The 17,500-nt window shown below is 46.7% G+C and overlaps 1 protein-coding gene across 1 annotated transcript in view; it reads right to left on the bottom strand.

Annotated features, from left to right (window-relative positions):
- Positions 1 to 17,500, bottom strand: part of camta1a (calmodulin binding transcription activator 1a) — a 1,011,609-nt gene that overhangs the window by 92,023 nt on the left and 902,086 nt on the right. The window contains exons 8-14 of the mRNA XM_063208398.1: positions 14,927 to 15,067; positions 11,808 to 12,070; positions 10,384 to 11,103; positions 9,608 to 9,994; positions 8,305 to 9,423; positions 6,291 to 6,417; positions 3,124 to 3,258 (exon numbers count right to left, since the gene is read on the bottom strand). Of these exons, the coding sequence (XP_063064468.1) occupies positions 3,124 to 3,258; positions 6,291 to 6,417; positions 8,305 to 9,423; positions 9,608 to 9,994; positions 10,384 to 11,103; positions 11,808 to 12,070; positions 14,927 to 15,067 (2,892 nt within the window). The remainder of the gene's footprint in view (positions 1 to 3,123; positions 3,259 to 6,290; positions 6,418 to 8,304; positions 9,424 to 9,607; positions 9,995 to 10,383; positions 11,104 to 11,807; positions 12,071 to 14,926; positions 15,068 to 17,500) is intronic.

Raw genomic sequence — 17,500 nt, 5'->3', positions numbered from 1 at the left:
CCACTGTGCAATATAGGCCGCCCTAATTGCATTATGGGAAGTCATATGTGTCACTGTCAGCATATGTGTTGCCATGTACGTAGTCTGTGACTACTATGGCGAAAAGTTAGAAAGGAGTCGCACACAAGAGCTGAATGCAAAATCAAAAACTGTATTAAACAAAGCCGAATAAAGTAAATAAAACCGACAGACAGGGGACAAACGTTTCGGGTCTAGCCCATCATCAGTGTTCGGAACGCACCGAGCGAAACGCTCAGAAAAAGACATTGGCACGGACGCCAGCCCACCATTGCTATTCTGTCTGACTACTACTAGCCTGGTTATCATCGACTTTCAAATCTCTTTGAGACTTGGTCTGACCAAGAACATTACAATTAACATTTGTCAGACGGCATGGTTGACCCGCCTCCCTTTTCTTTGCTACTGGTTGTTTGCTTCTCGACAAAGTGGGAGGAGTTCCTGATTTGTCTTTTTTTTCTGGAGCTCTGAAACGATATTTGTATTGCTCCTGGACTGACTAGAAGCAACACTGAAGATGCTGGCAGGTGACGTACCTAGTCTTCTTTACAGATCTATGGTCATAATGGCCAAGTAGGCCTACTGTATTACGACCTTTCCTGGTAACCACTAGTGTTGACCCGATACCGATACCCAATACCTGGCTGTGCAGTATCGGCCGATACCGATACCACCCTATTTGAAATGTATATATATGAATGGCTGTAGTGCATACTACTTGGATGTAAAATCATTGCATGGTTTGTCAGGCTGCTGCTGCCTACCCAGGAAAAAGACTAATACAAAGTGAATCCAGCAAAACTTTTCATACTTTTTAAATACCTCTATGAAATAACTAATTTCAAGGCTGTTTAAGTGTCATGCAAGCACCTGTAAATGGTATCGGTGCCCTATTTGTTGGTACTCGCCGATACCGATACCACCATTTTAGTGCCGATCCACCGATACACCGATCCACCGATACTGATATCGGTATCGGTGCAACACTAGTAACCACCAGACCTAATCACACCCCTCTACAGAATTTACAGTAGTACAGTAGGCATGCTTTTTAGCCCCATGATGCACGCCATTTCACCAGTGTAACACTGTAACTGTCATTGAAAAGTTAACTACTATAGCACTACACTTCTATGACACAATACAGGACCTTTAGTAATGCACTACGACTAAGTCATTGTCATTCTTGCTACATAAGTTTATAACGCCATATCTTAACGGGTTAAACATTAAAAATGGGTACTTTGAGAAACATAAAAAAATCAAATTAACACAACTGCTTATGGAAAAGTATTCCTTCAGGAAGCTACTCAATTCCACACATAGTTATTCACTTGAGACCCTCTGTGCAGCAGCCATGCCTACACCCCCCCCCTCCTTCTGGCCACATCAAACCAGTTCCTCCAAAGCTATTTCCTCAAACCCTCTGCTGTCAGGCATCTCCCTCCCTCTAATCACATCAAACACAAACACACACGCTTAGATCGACCCGTTTTGACCCTATGCAGCCACCATCCCTGCACCTCCGTCCATGGTCAAACAAGACGAACAGTAATGCAGTGCTGTCTTTTCATGACCCTTAGCAGTCTGTCACCTCCCTGCAATCACATCAAATGCATATGCCTCAGATCCATCCTGTTTTGACCTCTCTGCAGATACCGTCCCTATAAAGCTCCGTCCATCATCATGTAAAATGAATAACCACAGTGCTGCCTAGTGCCGACCCTCAGCCGTCAGCCACCTCCCACTAATCACATCAAACATGCACAGCAAGTGAAATTGAACGGAGTTACATTTAGAGTTAAATCTAACACTGCTGGTGTTGGTCCTACTAACGAAGAGTTGAACTAACACTGCAAAATGTTCAGATGTATCCTGTTTTGACCCTCAGCAGGGACCATCTCTACTACAGCTCTGTCCATGATCACACAAGATGAATAGCCTCACACTAATGTCCTTTTGTGAAACAGCTGCAGACACCGTCCCTAACCTCCGTCCATGATCACACACAAGATGAATAACCTCACTGTAATGTCCTTGTTGTGGAACATCTGCATATTGGGGGGGGGGGGGGTAGTTGCCCCAGGCCCAGGTAGAGAGGGGCCCCAGAATTGGGTCCTTATTACAGTGTATGTTTTGGGCTGGGGGGGCAAGGCCCTTTCAGACGACTTTGTCCTGGGCCCGGCCAAATCGGTCAGCGACCCTGTCTGTCTGCAGACACCGTCCCCAACCTCCCAACGTCCATGATCACACACACACAAGATGGATGAATAAGCTCACAGTGCTGTGTCCTTTCATGACCCTCTGCAGCCACCATCGCCTGAGTCTCCGCAGACCACATCAAATGACAAACCATCTCTATCATCTCCTGGTCCCCTGCTTCCTCCCATCAGATTAGAGCAGGAGGGAAGAAAAGGCCAGGGGCACTTCAAAGCCTCCTACTCTCTACTCTAAGGTTTTAGCTCACAAATCCCTGCATTTGTCTAACAAGCTATTGCATGATTACCAAACTCCCTGCCAAACACCAAAAAAGCCTTTTAACCTTGATAAATTGGTGTAGCACTTAACGTTAGATCCGTCACGATCCACCCTTTTGCCCTGTGCCAAAGAGAAAGAAAGTTGTTTTTCCTTATTTGAATTGGAAATTTACATAACAGGACAGACTTAAATGGCTGAAAGTGTATAAGAGTAAGTTCCATTTAATTGGAAATACAACAGCAGTATTCTTCTGACTCTATGACATCCTTAGCGGCAGCCAACTGAAAAATAGAGTTCTTTTTCCCTCTAGTGGTTTTTCTATGTTACAGCAAGCATGCCAAGATAGAACACAGTGTGGAAGAGACAGAAGGAGAAACACTGAACAGGCAGCCGTAGCACAATAAGAAAATCAGACCAAAAAATAAAGAAATCCAGTCAGACAAACTGGTATTGATAGATTAATAGAGAGAGAGAGAGAGAGAGAGAGAGAGAGAGAGAGAGAGAGAGAGAGAGAGAGAGAGAGAGAGAGAGAGAGAGAGAGAGAGAGAGAGAGAGAGAGAGAGAAATGAAGATGGAGGACAACAGCAGACACCAGCAGCAGAAAGTCAAATTAATGTTAGCCCCTACCGTCCAGGGAGAGCCAGTCGTGCTGGGAGGAGGGCAGGGAGGGCAGGGCCCGCGCCTTGTACTCAAACACCACCGAGTTGGAGATGATCTGGCTACTCACAGCCACCTGCAGGGTCACCAGGCCCGTGTCATGGGCTGGAAAGAGGGACAGGAGAGGGAGACGAAGAGGGGGGAAAAAGAGTTAAGTGAAAGTCCAGTCCAACTGGGGGACACTCCAACTCCCATTTTCATTGTGACACAGCACTGCACAGCACACAAGTGGACACTGCACACTGCACAAAGTGCACACCTTTGGCCGTCAAGTCTGACGACCTAACCGCTTAACCATGACTGCCCTCTAAGTTGGTTAAGTTGGTACTGCTGGGGGAGCATGAACAGGGATTGCAGGGGTGACAGTGTTAAAGGCAGCAGGTGTGTGTGTGTGTGTGTGTGTGGGGGGGGGGGCTGTATTTGGGTGCAGGGCTGAACTCTCCGCATTTGTACAGAAGCTGTAGGCAAGCTGCACTTTCAGGACTCTTACAAGTGCTAACTATACTGTATGGGTTGAGGCAAAACAGCTGGCAGGTTATGCATAAGATACGTGTAATGTGCCATATGTACCACTGTGTATTAGTGCAACTGTGTAATTGGGAACAATCACTTCAATGTATAGTAAATATATGGTAACTGTAGGCATAACAGATTATTTAATTTTTATTACAAGTTCATGCACATGATTCCTATACATTTTCAGACAGTCATATATAACGTTAGTCTATATTAATACAAAATCGAACACTTAAAAGTAGAATGATAAGCGGGATAATGGCTTTGAGGTTGACTGGTTCGATAGTTAATGTTTTGGCGAAGAAAATCCTGAATTCTAGAGGCTCCTCCACCTCATCAACTTCATTGAACCAGTTATCCCCTCATCCGTTACCACTTATTAGTATTCACTATTGAGATGATTGGTGTGGACTTCACAGCTGATTTGTATGACATTCCAAGGTGGAATGATTAAAAGCAGATAAAAATGTTAAGAAATTGTTTGAATATTTAATGCTGTGTCCACACACAACTTTGGAAGGCAGATAAAATAACAGGATATTAAAAGAATAATAAATCAATGAAAATGTTCAACTTATTAGCCTGTTGTAGTATACTATTCAAGAACTAAACACATAATTATCCGTATATGCACCACAAGTGATATAGTATTCTCAGTCAGTAGCTACAACCTCCCTGGAGAAAAAAAGACAGAAAATCAGAGCGTGCAACAGATTGTGCTTGTAGTATGCACTTTCACGAAATATGCGCCTGGGGGATAATTATGAAGCTGACTCCACACTCATCTTGCCCTACATAACATACATAAACATCTTGTTTATAAATATCTCAATTGATTAATGGGACAAGAAATGCGATATGTGGAAATGAGCTTTACTCCATATCTTACGCAACAAATAAACCACAATGCGTTATTATTTAAAGGTGACAAATAGCAAAATATTTGATCAGTTCATGATGTGCATTGCACAGTCACATCTTAATGAGGCCAATGTAACATTAGCAAGCCTATGGAGCTTCCTCTCTAACTCATTTTCTTTCCTCCTCCTCACTTCTACACTGTCCCATCATAATAAAGGCCCGAAAAGCCATAGGCCTATGTAAAAAAATGTGTTGAGGAAAATGAGAATGGGCAGTGTAAGTCTATTCCAGGGATGGGGAACCTATCTCTGAAAGGCCGTTTCGGCCCTTGAATGAAGCCACCCCTGATATCGTTTTAATGTTCACATGAAATATAACAAGCTGTGTAAAGAAATCTGATAAACTAACTTTGCAATGTAATTAAGTTATATTTTCAGAGGACCTAGTGTGAAGGCATCTGTTGTGGGTGTCTGCCTCAATATATGCCTAAAGTGCAGGGGGAAATCCTGGGTTGTGTTCATAGTACAGCTCTTGGTGGACTTTATAAAATTTGAAGTGGCCCTTCAAATGAAAAGGATTCCCCACCCTGACCCTGGTCTAGCCTCAATCAGACCGATGATGACAGTGTGATTATGTGAATCAGACCTGCTCCAAGTAAAACACACCATATGGTCACCACATCTATTAGCATAAAAGTGGCTGTGAAGCATGTTGAGATACTACATTTTTATTTATATAAATATTAATAGGGGGAATTAAAGTCCTGCCAAAAAAGTTGTATTAAAGGAGAAGTCCAGTTTTTTGAACATTAAGGCCATTTTCTGAGTGGTCTGCAATGTTTTAGAGTCCCCCTTACCGTTAATTTCATGTTTGCTGCAGTCTCTGTTATTTGGCTGATTTGGATTTCATCTCAACCAGCTTTAGAATGGCCGTCTATGGGCACCTGCAACTCTTTTCTTAAAATCATCTTTAAAATTTTTTTGCGAAAGTCTACAGCTCACAAAGTGGTTAGGGGTGTTCACTAGCAGTCCCTAACAAGTTTCAAGGCGAAATATGGCTTCTTTCATTTTTTATTTGCCATTTTGTGAAAGAAATTGAAAGTGAAAGTGAAACTTAATTTACAAATTGCTACATAAAACACACATAAAACACCACAGATGCCATATTTCGCTACAAAAAGGGTTAAGGAACACCAGTGAATACGGCTGAACACCAGTGAATACTGCTGAGTTGCATATTCTTGAAAACAGATGTTAAAGGTGATTTTAAGAACAAAGTTGCAGGTGTGTGACAGAGTAAATGAGTGTTAGACTAATACTGTCACAAAATTAATAGAACTCCTACAAGATGATCAGTTTACACTTAGTTAACTTAGTTGGGTTGCATGCACCACTAAAGGGTTAAAATTGTGATTTTAGGTTAAAACAAAAAAGTGTACAGACTTAAATCCTGCAACTTTCACCCTCAGATGACATCCAAAACCCAGTCTGCTGTGTTGTGATTGGCCAGCCAGTTTCAGGGGCATTGTCCGAGGCTAGACACACTCGCAGGCAAAAATAATTTTGCCCGCTGGCGGGTGGGGCTAGTTTACTAAGCTACAGATGACCGAAATGTTGTTTGTTGGTGGAATGGACAGTGTACAAGATTTCTGTACACTTGAATGAAAACCTCACTGGGATAATACCCCTATGCACCTGTCCTGTCCAACTACAAAGGTGTGCAAAAGCGTCATTTTGGTACTGACGAGACGGGTGCCTTACCTGGGCAGTAGCATCGTAGGACTCCAGGCTGGATGAGCGAGGCGGGCACGGAGATCTGGTCGAACAGGCAGCTGTAGTTACTGCTGGCCTCCTGCCACGGCCCGGTGATCAGGACCTTCACCCCACCCTGCACATCACACCACATCACACCATACCACACTGATCAGGACTTTCACCCCACCCTGCACATCACACCACACCACACCAGCAAACACTCATCAGATCAGGACCTTCACCCCACCCTGCACAGCACAGCACACCACATCAGCACACACTGATCAGGACTTTCACCCCACCCTGCACATCACATCACATCACATCACATCACACCACACCACATCACATCACACCACATCACTCATCAGATCAGGACTTTCACCCCACCCTGCATATCACAGCACATCACACCACATCACATCACACCAGATCAGGACCTTCACCCCACATTGCACACCACACCACACCACACCACACCACATCACATCACATCACATCACATCACATCACATCACATCACATCACATCACATCACATCACATCACATCACATCACATCACATCACATCACATCACATCACATCACATCACATCACACCACATCACACAACATCACACCACATCACACCAGCAAGCACTCATCAGATCAGGACCTTCACCCCACTCTGCACAGCACATCACACCACACCACATCACATCACACCACACCACATCACACCACACCACAGTGATCAGGACCTTCACCACACCACACCAGACCACACCGATGAGGACTTTCACCCCACCCTGCACAGCACACCACATCACATCACACCACACCACACCACATCCCATCACACCACACCACATCACATCACACCACATCACACCAGCAAACACCCATCATCAGATCAGGACCTTCACCCCACCCTGCACAGCACATCACATCACACCACACCACATCACACCAGATCAGGACGTTCACCCCACCCTGCACATCACACCACATCACATCACACCACACCACATTACATCACATCACACCAGCAAGCACTCATCAGGGACTGTCCACACACTCTTATTGCTCACACACATGCATACATACTGTACACACACACACACACACACACACACACACACATACACGCACACGCACACGCACACGCACACGCACACGCACACGCACACGCACACACACAGTCCTCCCAATACATTTGTCTGACTCGCTCCACCACAAACAAACACCCACTTAAGCTTCTTTCAAACACTCCCGTTTGAGTGCACAATCTCCAACAAGGGCACTTATGATCAGGCTGTTTGAACTGCTTTCATAAACATACTCACATGCTCACAAGGGCTCTACTGTTTGTTCAGGCCTTTACAATGTTTTGTAAAATGCAAGGCTGTCATCTTGTGGTGAAAGTTATGTACTGCACTGTCCCACTGTTTTTCTTCAGCGATTTTTTGTTTTCTCTCAAACAACCATTGCCCTATACCACCCTCTGCTGGTTGCAAGCTGAGATGACAATAACTAAATGGCTGAGGCCGAGAGAAGCTCTGGCCGGGCAGCAGTTTTCGCTTGCTTTTTTTAATAGTTTGAATTGATCAGCTGGGAATGCTCTCATAATGGTTTCCGGCTACTTTCACACTGACTTTCTTAATCAAGAGCCATGCAGCATGCACATGGCATAAATAGACAGCCAGTCAGAACTACTAAAGTTACAAAAGAATGCATGCATTAAAATAGAATAAAAGTAAACAAGACATGCACTCAGAGAGTCCAGACCTGGAACCTCTCTTTAGTTTGTCTTTCGTTCTGTCAAGTCTTAAGTTTGTGGATATTTTATCTATCTGCTTATTTCGTGTCTTCGATTTTATGTACATGTTATGTGTTTGTAGCTTATACTGTATACACGGACATCAATACCTCTCTCTTGAACAGTTGCTTACAAACCCGAAGACCTTTATAAAAAAAAACAATTTGGACTTGAGTGCTTTTCCCCCCAAAAAACCCCTGTAGATAATATACACCTACGTACCTCAGGGTATGACCACTCGGGCGAGTAATCCGTGACCATGAACAGCCTGCCGGTGGCCTGCAGCATCCCCAGAGCTCCCTGGGCCACCGCCGCAGACACCACCTCCGCCACCTGCATATACGCCAGAGACCCCGTCTCCCCAGACCCCCCTCCTCCTCCTCCAGCCCCTGCCCCACCACCACCACTGCCCAGGGACTGGGGGCTGCAGCAGGGCTGGAGGCAGAGCTCCGAGGGGCTGTAGCTGGCTCCTCGGTTTGCCCCGTCCTCCTGGCCCGGTGCCTGTGTAGCTCCGGAGCCGGGCTGCCCGTCCGGCCCTGGGGGGGGCACCAGCTGGTGGGTGTACAGCGCGGCCCCGGGCCCCACGCCGGCAGCAGCAGCAGCAGCGGCGGCGGCGGCGGCAGCAGCAGCGGCCCCTCCGTCTACGGACATGAAGTCGTTGATGAGGTCGGAGAACTGGTTCCCGAAGGAGATGTCGAAGTGGTCCAGGCTGATCTCCATGCTGCTAGAGGTGGTGCCACCTCCTCCTCCTCCGCCACCACCTCCTCCGCCACCACCTCCTGCCCCGCCGAGGCCCTGGTGGGTGTTGTAGAGCCCCTGGACCAGGCCGGCTCCCTGGAGCAGAGGCTGAAGCTGCTGCTGCTGCTGCTGCTGTTGTTGGTTGGAGTTGCCGTTGGTGTTGCCGCCGTTGCCGTTCCTCAGGCCGTTGGTTCCTGCTCCTGCATCGTTGCCCTGCTGCTGCATGTAGTGGTCCTGCCCCCCTCCTCCGCCCTCTCCGTTTCCGCCTGCTCCACCTCCGCAGGCCTGGAGGTGATCCCCAGCCTTGAGTAGGCCGTCTCCCCCGTTCTCAGTAGGCCCCCCGTGGCTGCCGCCGCTGGCACCACCGCCACCTGCGCTGCCCGGCTGCTCCAGCCCCACCACTTCCTCGTGCTCGGGCCCTAGACCGGGGAAGCCTCCCTGGTGGTACTGCAGGAGCTGAAGCGACCCGGACTGGTGGCCTGGGCCTTCGGTAGGCGAGACCCCGTTGCAGTTGGTTCTGTGCTGGCTCTGGTGTGGGTTGTGGTGGTGGTGGTGGTGGTGCAGGTGTCCGTTGCTGCCACCGGGAGAGTCGGTCTTCACCACCTAAGGGACCACAATGGAAATAAGTCTTGGGACTTTTTTGTGTACACCTATGTATTCCTTTCAATGTATGGTTACTGTTGTTGCTATACAATGTTTTTACATCTAATAGACTAAATAAATAAATTCATTCATTCATTCATTCATTCATTCATTCATTCATTCATTCATTCATACATTCATTCACCTGCAGGCCCATGTAGGATCCGTCGTGGGAGTTGTGCTCCAGGAGGTGGCTCTTCTGCTGCTGTTGCTGCCCAGAGCCGGGCCTCCCTTGCTGGGACACCGCCGCTGCCTGGGCCGCCTGAGCCTCCTGCAGGAAGAAGCTGGGCGAGCGGCTCATGTGGGGGCTGGGCATGGTGTGGACGTACCCCACGGACGTGGCCACGGATGCGGAGTAATCCTGCTTGGTGTCGATGGCGCTGAAGTCCATCTGTTCCAGGGTGGTGCTGGGACTCAGGCCCCCACCCGAGGGCAGTAGTGAGCCAGCCGGGGTCAGGGTCATAGAACCCTGGGCAGAGTTTCCTGTGGAACAGGAGGACACGTTCCCGCCGCAGCTCCCCACCACCCCGACCTGGTGTTAAGGGGTGTAAATAATAATTGATTTGTATCATCAATGTATCGATCCTACAGCCAGCAATTCATTCAATTAGTAGTTTTGTCCACAACAGAACCGATGAATCGTTATTATTTTTGCCACTATGGCACTCATTTTGTGAGGCATTCTATGTTGTTCATGCAGTAGTAATAATACTGACTGCACTAATAATGTTCCTCAAATAAAACACATTCAGATATTTCAGCTTTTGTTCATTTATTTAAAATGATATATACAAGCCTAGCCTGTAAGGCAAAAAAAAATGTAATAGAATCGTGGATTCAGTATCAAAAATAATCAAATCGTTTGCCTAAGAAATCAATATCGCATCAAATCACCGTGAAGACTCTGATTTACACCCTTACCTGATAGCCACTCTCTTTAGCCAGCTGCTGTTCGAACGAGGTGTCCTCCACTTTGATGTTCTTCACCAGCGCCGCGCTGTAGCCGCCGTAGCCGGAGTCCGACATGGACGGCGAGTGTTGAAGACTTCCGTTGGTGGTGACGACCGAAGACACGGAGGAGGAGGCGCAACTCCCGGACGAGCCCCCACCTTCCACCTTCATGGCGCTGCCGCCGTAGGTCTGGCCCTGCTTGGGGTTGTTCAGGAAGCAGTCGGGGTCGAAGTTCATGGTGGTCTCGGAGAGCTTGATGTTGGGGGAGTCCAGGCTGCTGGAGAGGACCAGCTCGTCGCCGGTGGCCGAGAGCATGGACAGCCCGTCCGACCCGCCGACGACACCCTGACCGTTGCCGGTAACATCCGGTCCGCCACCACCACCAGGGAAGGCGAACTTGTGGCTGTCGGCGGCCACGGCGAGCACCAGGCCGTGCGAGGCGTCGGGCCCCATGATGTGGGCGTTGTTGTGGCCCGTGGTGGGGGACATGCTGTAGACGGGGTCCCCGGTCACCTCGGACATGAAGACGCTCTGGGAGAGGCCGCCCATGACGGAGGCCACGTGCGAGCCCATGGCGGCGGCCACGGCAGGACTGTCGGCCATGTCGGGCTCACTGTTCAGCCCGCTGCTGATGGACACCGGGGAGTTCTGCGTGGTGTCGGGCACCTCCACCTGGTTGGTTGACGTCACCTGGTAATAATATTAATAATAATAATAATAATAATAATAATGATAATGATGACATAAATTGAGAGTACTAAAGTAGAACAACAAGACCAAAATAGCTATCATACAATAAGTAGAGTAGAGTAGTAGAGTAACTTTATTGATCCCCAGGGGGAAATTCAGGGGAGGTGCACGGTGTAAGATTGTTACTACTTAGTTACTGAAATTAAAGATACCCATTCCAAATTACAGTCTTTTCCCACCCTTTTTACTTCTATTCTGAAATCAAAATATTCTGTTGTAGGCCTACTTAGATATAGTCATCAGGGACATCTTCTCCATGGCCCGCCACCATTTTAAAAGTACACCCCCCACTGATGGACATACTCTATTTTGAGCTCCAACTTCGCCGGTTTCATACGTAAAACCAGCATTTAAAAATAAAAAAAGCCAACACATTATTCCAAAGAAAAAACCCAAATTAAAATAAATACTTAAGGTTTTCTTTTGCCTTAAGACATGTAAAAGTTTTTTATCTTTTACCTGACATGTTTCGACGGTGTTACTTCCGTCTTCATTTGATAACACCGTCGAAACATGTCAGGTAAAAGATAAAAACTTTTACATGTGTCTTAAGGCAAAAGAAAACCCTAAGTGTTTAAGTTAAACAGTTAGACATAATGAACTTAATACACATGTTAAACCCAAATTAAAATAGCTTAAAGCACCTCTGTGCTGTTCTGGTGCAGCAGCGATGGCTTGTGGACTTTCCCGTTGCGTTTCTCCCGGGCACCTCCCGATCCTCCACCTCCTCCGCCGCCGGAGCTCTTGCCGGCGTGGCTGTGCTCGTTCTTGCCCTCCGACACATCGCTGTTCTGCAGCTCCGAGTGCCCGCCGCCGCCGCCATAGCCGCTGGAGCGCGGGTCCACCTTGGGCGAGATGATGCGGTGCTTGGCACTGTTGCACTTGTGGTGCACGCTGCTGCCAGCGCCTGTAGAACGGACACACATACATGTACACAAACATGCATGCACACACATGCGCACACACACACACACACACACACACACACACACACACACACACACACACACACACACACACACACACACACACACACACACACACACACACACACACACACACACACACACAATGAGAAGACAATTGCCAAGGGACAAATGTAAAAAAAAAGTAGGTCTACTTAGATGTAGAGAAGCAATCCATTTTAAAAGTGCATCTGACATGAAGATATACATCTTCCATAGGAATATATGCAATCTCATGTGCACCTGCTTTATCATGATGTAAAAGCTTGTATATAATGAATTTGTAATGGTTGTTTTTCCTCCCTCTCATGCACGTCTCTTTGTTTTGTTTTTCTTGCTGAATAAGTTAGCGTTTTAATGTATTTACTACTAAAATACATGTGAAACGCAAAATCAAAAAAGCAGCTAAAAATATTTTGCTGAAAAAAAACATTTATGCATGTTCCATGCATCTACATTAAAGCAATATGCTACACTTTGATAAATGAGAACGGTGCAGGGGTCCACAGACATGAAAAATGAATACACAGAATTCCACTTTTGTGTGTGTGTGTGTGTGTGTGTGTGTGTGTGTGTGTGTGTGTGTGTGTGTGTGTGTGTGTGTGTGTGTGTGTGTGTGTGTGTGTGTGTGTGTGTGTGTTTGTGTATGTGCATGTGGTGTTTGTGTGTGTGTTTGTGTGTGTGTGTGTGTGTGTGTGTGTGTGTGTGTGTGTGTGTGTGTGTGTGTGTGTGTGTGTGTGTGTGTGTGTGTGTGTGTATGTGTGTGCACGCGTATGAGTCCTATCATACCATTTGTGTGATAGTTTGACTGAACATGTGTGGCCTCTATGGATTTCTGCCTTGGGCGTGTGAAGAGTGAAGTGCTTTGTTTGGAAATTTAAAAGCAAAGCGCTTGGTGCGCTCAATCATAGCCCCACGTCCAATAATTTTAACCTGGGGAGCAATACGTCAGCTGGTGAGGCGTAACGAACGACACGGGGAGAAGCCGGCTACCCACCGCTGCCTAAGTAACTAGGAGCCCGGGCGAAATCGATAAGTGGAGTAGTGCTGCGTGAGTGAAAGTTCCTTTACTTTAACTCAGCACTTTGCTGCTCGGCGAAGGCCTTGACTCACTGCTTGCTGATGCAGACTTTGTGAATAGCAAACAAGCACAGCGCAGGATGCTAGGCCTAGTAGTCGAGATATTTCTAAGAAATGATTGTAGATTGTAACAAAGCAACGCAACCAAACACACACACAGGTGCAAATGTGTGCCATTGTGCTGGTAACACTTAACGCACACTGTTCCACCACTGGAACATAGTAATAGTCAATGAAAGAACTTTACTACCATAGTACTACATAACTATGACAGTGCAGAGGGCCTACATTACGCCTTATTCAATGCCAATCTCGTAACAGCTTATTTATAACAGGGTCCTTGTCTGACAGGGGTGAATCACTTTCACGCAAATAATTCATCATGAAAGACAGAAGCAGTGGATGGATGCAGATCGAAGCAAAAAATGGGATGACACAGAGGCATAAGTGAACATTATATGTCACGTTAGTGAGAAGAATACAAAAAACAAGTTCCGTTGCCATGGCAAATGTGGAATGGATGTTTGGAGAATGAGCCACACTACCACCAGTTGCATTAAAGTGGCACACGGCGGCGTCTCTAGGGAGATGTTGCACTGATCTGATGGATTATAACGCTGCTACATGACAGATGCTCTAGATAGGACTCCACTTACTACTGCAATATCTGCACTCGTTTTACGTTCCTATTTTCCCCACCATCACTACATTTACATGATGTGTTTCATTCCAATTGAATAATTCTGAATTAAATAGTTCTGTTGAGTTTGCTTTAATCTTTTAGATCCAAATTTAGACGTGTTTACAATGACGTTTTCAAAGCAGAATTAAGCTTTATTCAGAATTAAATGGAGTGAATTCCGAATTAAATGTCTCATGTAAACGTAGCCATTGGCTCTCTTTTCTTTGATCCCGTTGACTCTGTTTCTCTTGTACCTCTATGTCTTCCCTGAGCATCAACCTCCATCTCGATCATATCTTGGCCCTAGACTACAATGTTCCTTGTTTTACTTTCCCCCTATAGCCATTATCTGACTCCCTCTCTCTCTTTTCCCCTCTCTCTGTCTCACCATCTGTCACTCTGACCCTGTATTCTTCCACTCATCCTTCTCTCTCTTTCGGGGCCTTCACTCTTCTATCATTCTTTCCCTCACTCTTTTCCCCTTCTCCTCTACCCCTGCCCCAATGTACTGCCCCCCGGTGCCAGTTACTGAAAGACACCCAGAGACAGTGCAGGGGCCTCTGCAGTCATTTGTTGGTCTGGGGAGAGGCATTGTCTGGCACCACTCTATCTCTCTGTGTCTCTGTGTCTCTGTGTCTCTGTGTCTCTGTGTCTCTGTGTCTCTGTGTCTCTGTCTCTCTCTCTCTCCCTCCCTCCACCCCATCTTCTATCTCCCCCTTACCCATGGTGCCTGTGCAGAGGCAGCTCTCTCTCTCTCTCTCTCTCTCTCTCTCTCTCTCTCTCTCTCTCTCTCTCCCTCTCTCTCTCTCTCTCTCTCTCTCTCTCTCTCTCTCTCTCTCTCCCTCCCTCTCTCCCTCTCTCTCTCTCTCTCTCTCTCTCTCTTTCTCTGTCTCTCTCTCTCTCTCTCTCTCTCCCTCCCTCCCTCCCTCCCTCCCTCTCTCTCTCTCTCTCTCTCTCTCTCTCTCTCTCTCACTCCCTCTCCCTCTCCCTCTCCCTCTCCCTCCACCCCTTCTTCTTCCCCCTATCTCCCCCTTACCCATGGTGCCTGTGCAGAGGCAGTTGTGGGTCCGGGGGGTCGGCTTGGTCTGGTGGCTGTCCAGTATCTGCTGCACCAGCTGCTCCACAGAGAAGCCGGAGCTGCTGCTCCCGTTGCTGCAAGTCCACTTGATGCCATGAACTGCCGGGAAGAGACACAGCACAGGAGGGTAACACTTTACTTGACGCCGGTGTCATATGCATGTCATTACAGTGTCATAATAGTGTCATGGCACAGTCATAATTTTGTCTTTGCCATAACCGAATGTCACTTAAGGCCAACAGTCATAAAATGTGTATGACATGGACATAATGTTTATGTCATATAATGTAACTGTGCCATGACACTGTTATGACACTGTAATGACATGCCATGTCAAGTAAAGTGTTACCCACAGGAGACACAGGTGTCACAGGTCACCACAGGTAGGCTGCGCGGCACAATGCGGCACGACACGGCACAGCCAGACCAGCCAAGCCCCCCCCCACCAACCTCCTCCTCCTCGTAAGACACACACATACACGCCCAGACATACAAATACACATATACGCTAAGAAAAATTACCGCCAGAGCCAGTCTAACAATTACCGACTGTCAACTCACTCAATCCACGACTGTAGTTGACCTAGGGTGCTGTCGAGAGAGCGCAGCCTATTCATCCGAAGAGTCTGCACTCACCCGTTGGCGCCCCTAGAGTGCAGTACCACCTGGAAAAGTAGTGAGTTGGCAGTCTGTAACCGTTAAACTGACTGTGGCACAGGCTGTATCCGGCTGTTGCGCAGCCTGTTAGAATGCCATTGTTTACTACATGACAATGGCTACCGAAGTTCTCTATGCCTCGTTTTACATGTTAACAACCCTGCAAATCTACAGAATGAAGTTTTGGGCAACTTTGAGCATCGTAAATGGGTTGAAATTACAGATTAATAACAATGGCTAATGCCCTGGTGAAGCATAGCAAAAGCCCAATGTTAGCATCGGCTAACTAGCGCTGGATTTCTCAATGCAAGGCACGAATGGAGTTGAGGTATGTGCTCAAATTTAGCCCTCAGCATCATGTTTTAACACCATTCAAGCCATTTCACACCGGATGACCCCTTTAATGGCAGCGCTACCGGACGGTCGTGTGTAGGCCTATAGCTCTGCTCCACCAGGGGGCTCCGGAGCTACACACACACATCGTTGGTGAGAACCAGGCTAGGGCAAAGGTACCCCCCTTTACATCTTTTAGCGATGCAAAAGGCAGCCATTGTGATGCCAGCATTTTTTTCAGTAACAGTGTTAAAGGGACACTGTGTGAGATTTGTATTTGTTTATTTCCAGAATTCATGCTACCCATTCACTAATGTTACCTTTTTCATGAATATATACCACCACCATCAAATTCTAAGTATTCATTATGACCGGAAAAATTGCACTTTTCATACATGAAAAGGGGGAACTTCTTCATGGTCCGCCATTTTGAATTTCCAGAAATAGCCATTTTTAGCTGCAAAAATGACTGTACTTGGGCCATACTAGAAAATATTAGTTTATTACTTAGTAAACTATCATGAAAAGGTCAAATTTGGCAATAGGCAACAGTTCAAGTAGCAGTTGCAGTACCTTTTTTGACCATTTCCTGCACAGTGTCCCTTTAAGGAGAAGTTGAGGTGTGTAACTTAGCTTTGTGAGCCCTGATGTGATGCAGAAAGGTAACCTTTGGTCATACATTGAAGCCTGTTCATAAATATACCATGAATAACAACGCACACTCCAAAAACCAAACCAAAAACCCATCCAATCTCACCACCACAAACCAATAAATCTACTCCAATCTGCCTGTGCTTAGAATTTTACTATGCTGTGAAACGTTTCTGTGAGTCTGCAGCATTTCCCCAACTTTTCTGGGGGTGAAGAGCCGAATTAACACACAGTCTAGATATGGCTGAAGCCTAGGGCCCCTCATCTCCCCCCGCCCTCCCCACCCCCCAATTTTAAACAAAAGTTAAAAACAAATGCAGAATTGAAATGAGATGTGATATGATAATCTATCTGTCGTGTAGCATACTGTAGTTTTAAATCTTATTAATACTCCTCTCCACAGTTGGCAAACATTACTCCCAGCTTACAATTTTTACACTGTCTACGGTATGTAATTTTGTCACAAAATTTGTCTTCCGGGGGCACCACTGCAACCTGTAGCCTAGGGTCCCTGGGTCATCTAAATCTGGCCCTGCACAGCTCTATATCATATTTTAGGAGGGCAAACACCCCAAGTCTCCTGACACTTCTAGGAATCTCCTTTATTTGAGATGCTATACTCCCAGATGCTCCCAAGTAATACAAAATCTGTGCATTGTTGACCTTGCTGAAATTAGTTTCTGCAGATTGGGATGTCTGAGGAAGAACTGTTTGGGAATTGCATTGCATGCACAATCGTTGTGTGTGCTTTAACTCTGTGATGTTTGATCGTCTGAAAGATCTTCCTGCACTCTTGTCCACTGGGCCTGTCATGCACTTCAGTTTGGAAACTGCTTTCAGAAGCCGAGGATGAGAGGTGGCTTGAGTCAAACCCATCTTCGTACTGTATAC

Source organism: Engraulis encrasicolus, chromosome 10 (assembly GCF_034702125.1).
Source record: "Engraulis encrasicolus isolate BLACKSEA-1 chromosome 10, IST_EnEncr_1.0, whole genome shotgun sequence".
In the NCBI taxonomy this organism is placed as follows: domain Eukaryota; kingdom Metazoa; phylum Chordata; class Actinopteri; order Clupeiformes; family Engraulidae; genus Engraulis; species Engraulis encrasicolus.
Note: the sequence above shows the minus strand (reverse complement) of the source record. Positions and strands in the feature narration are given on the sequence as shown.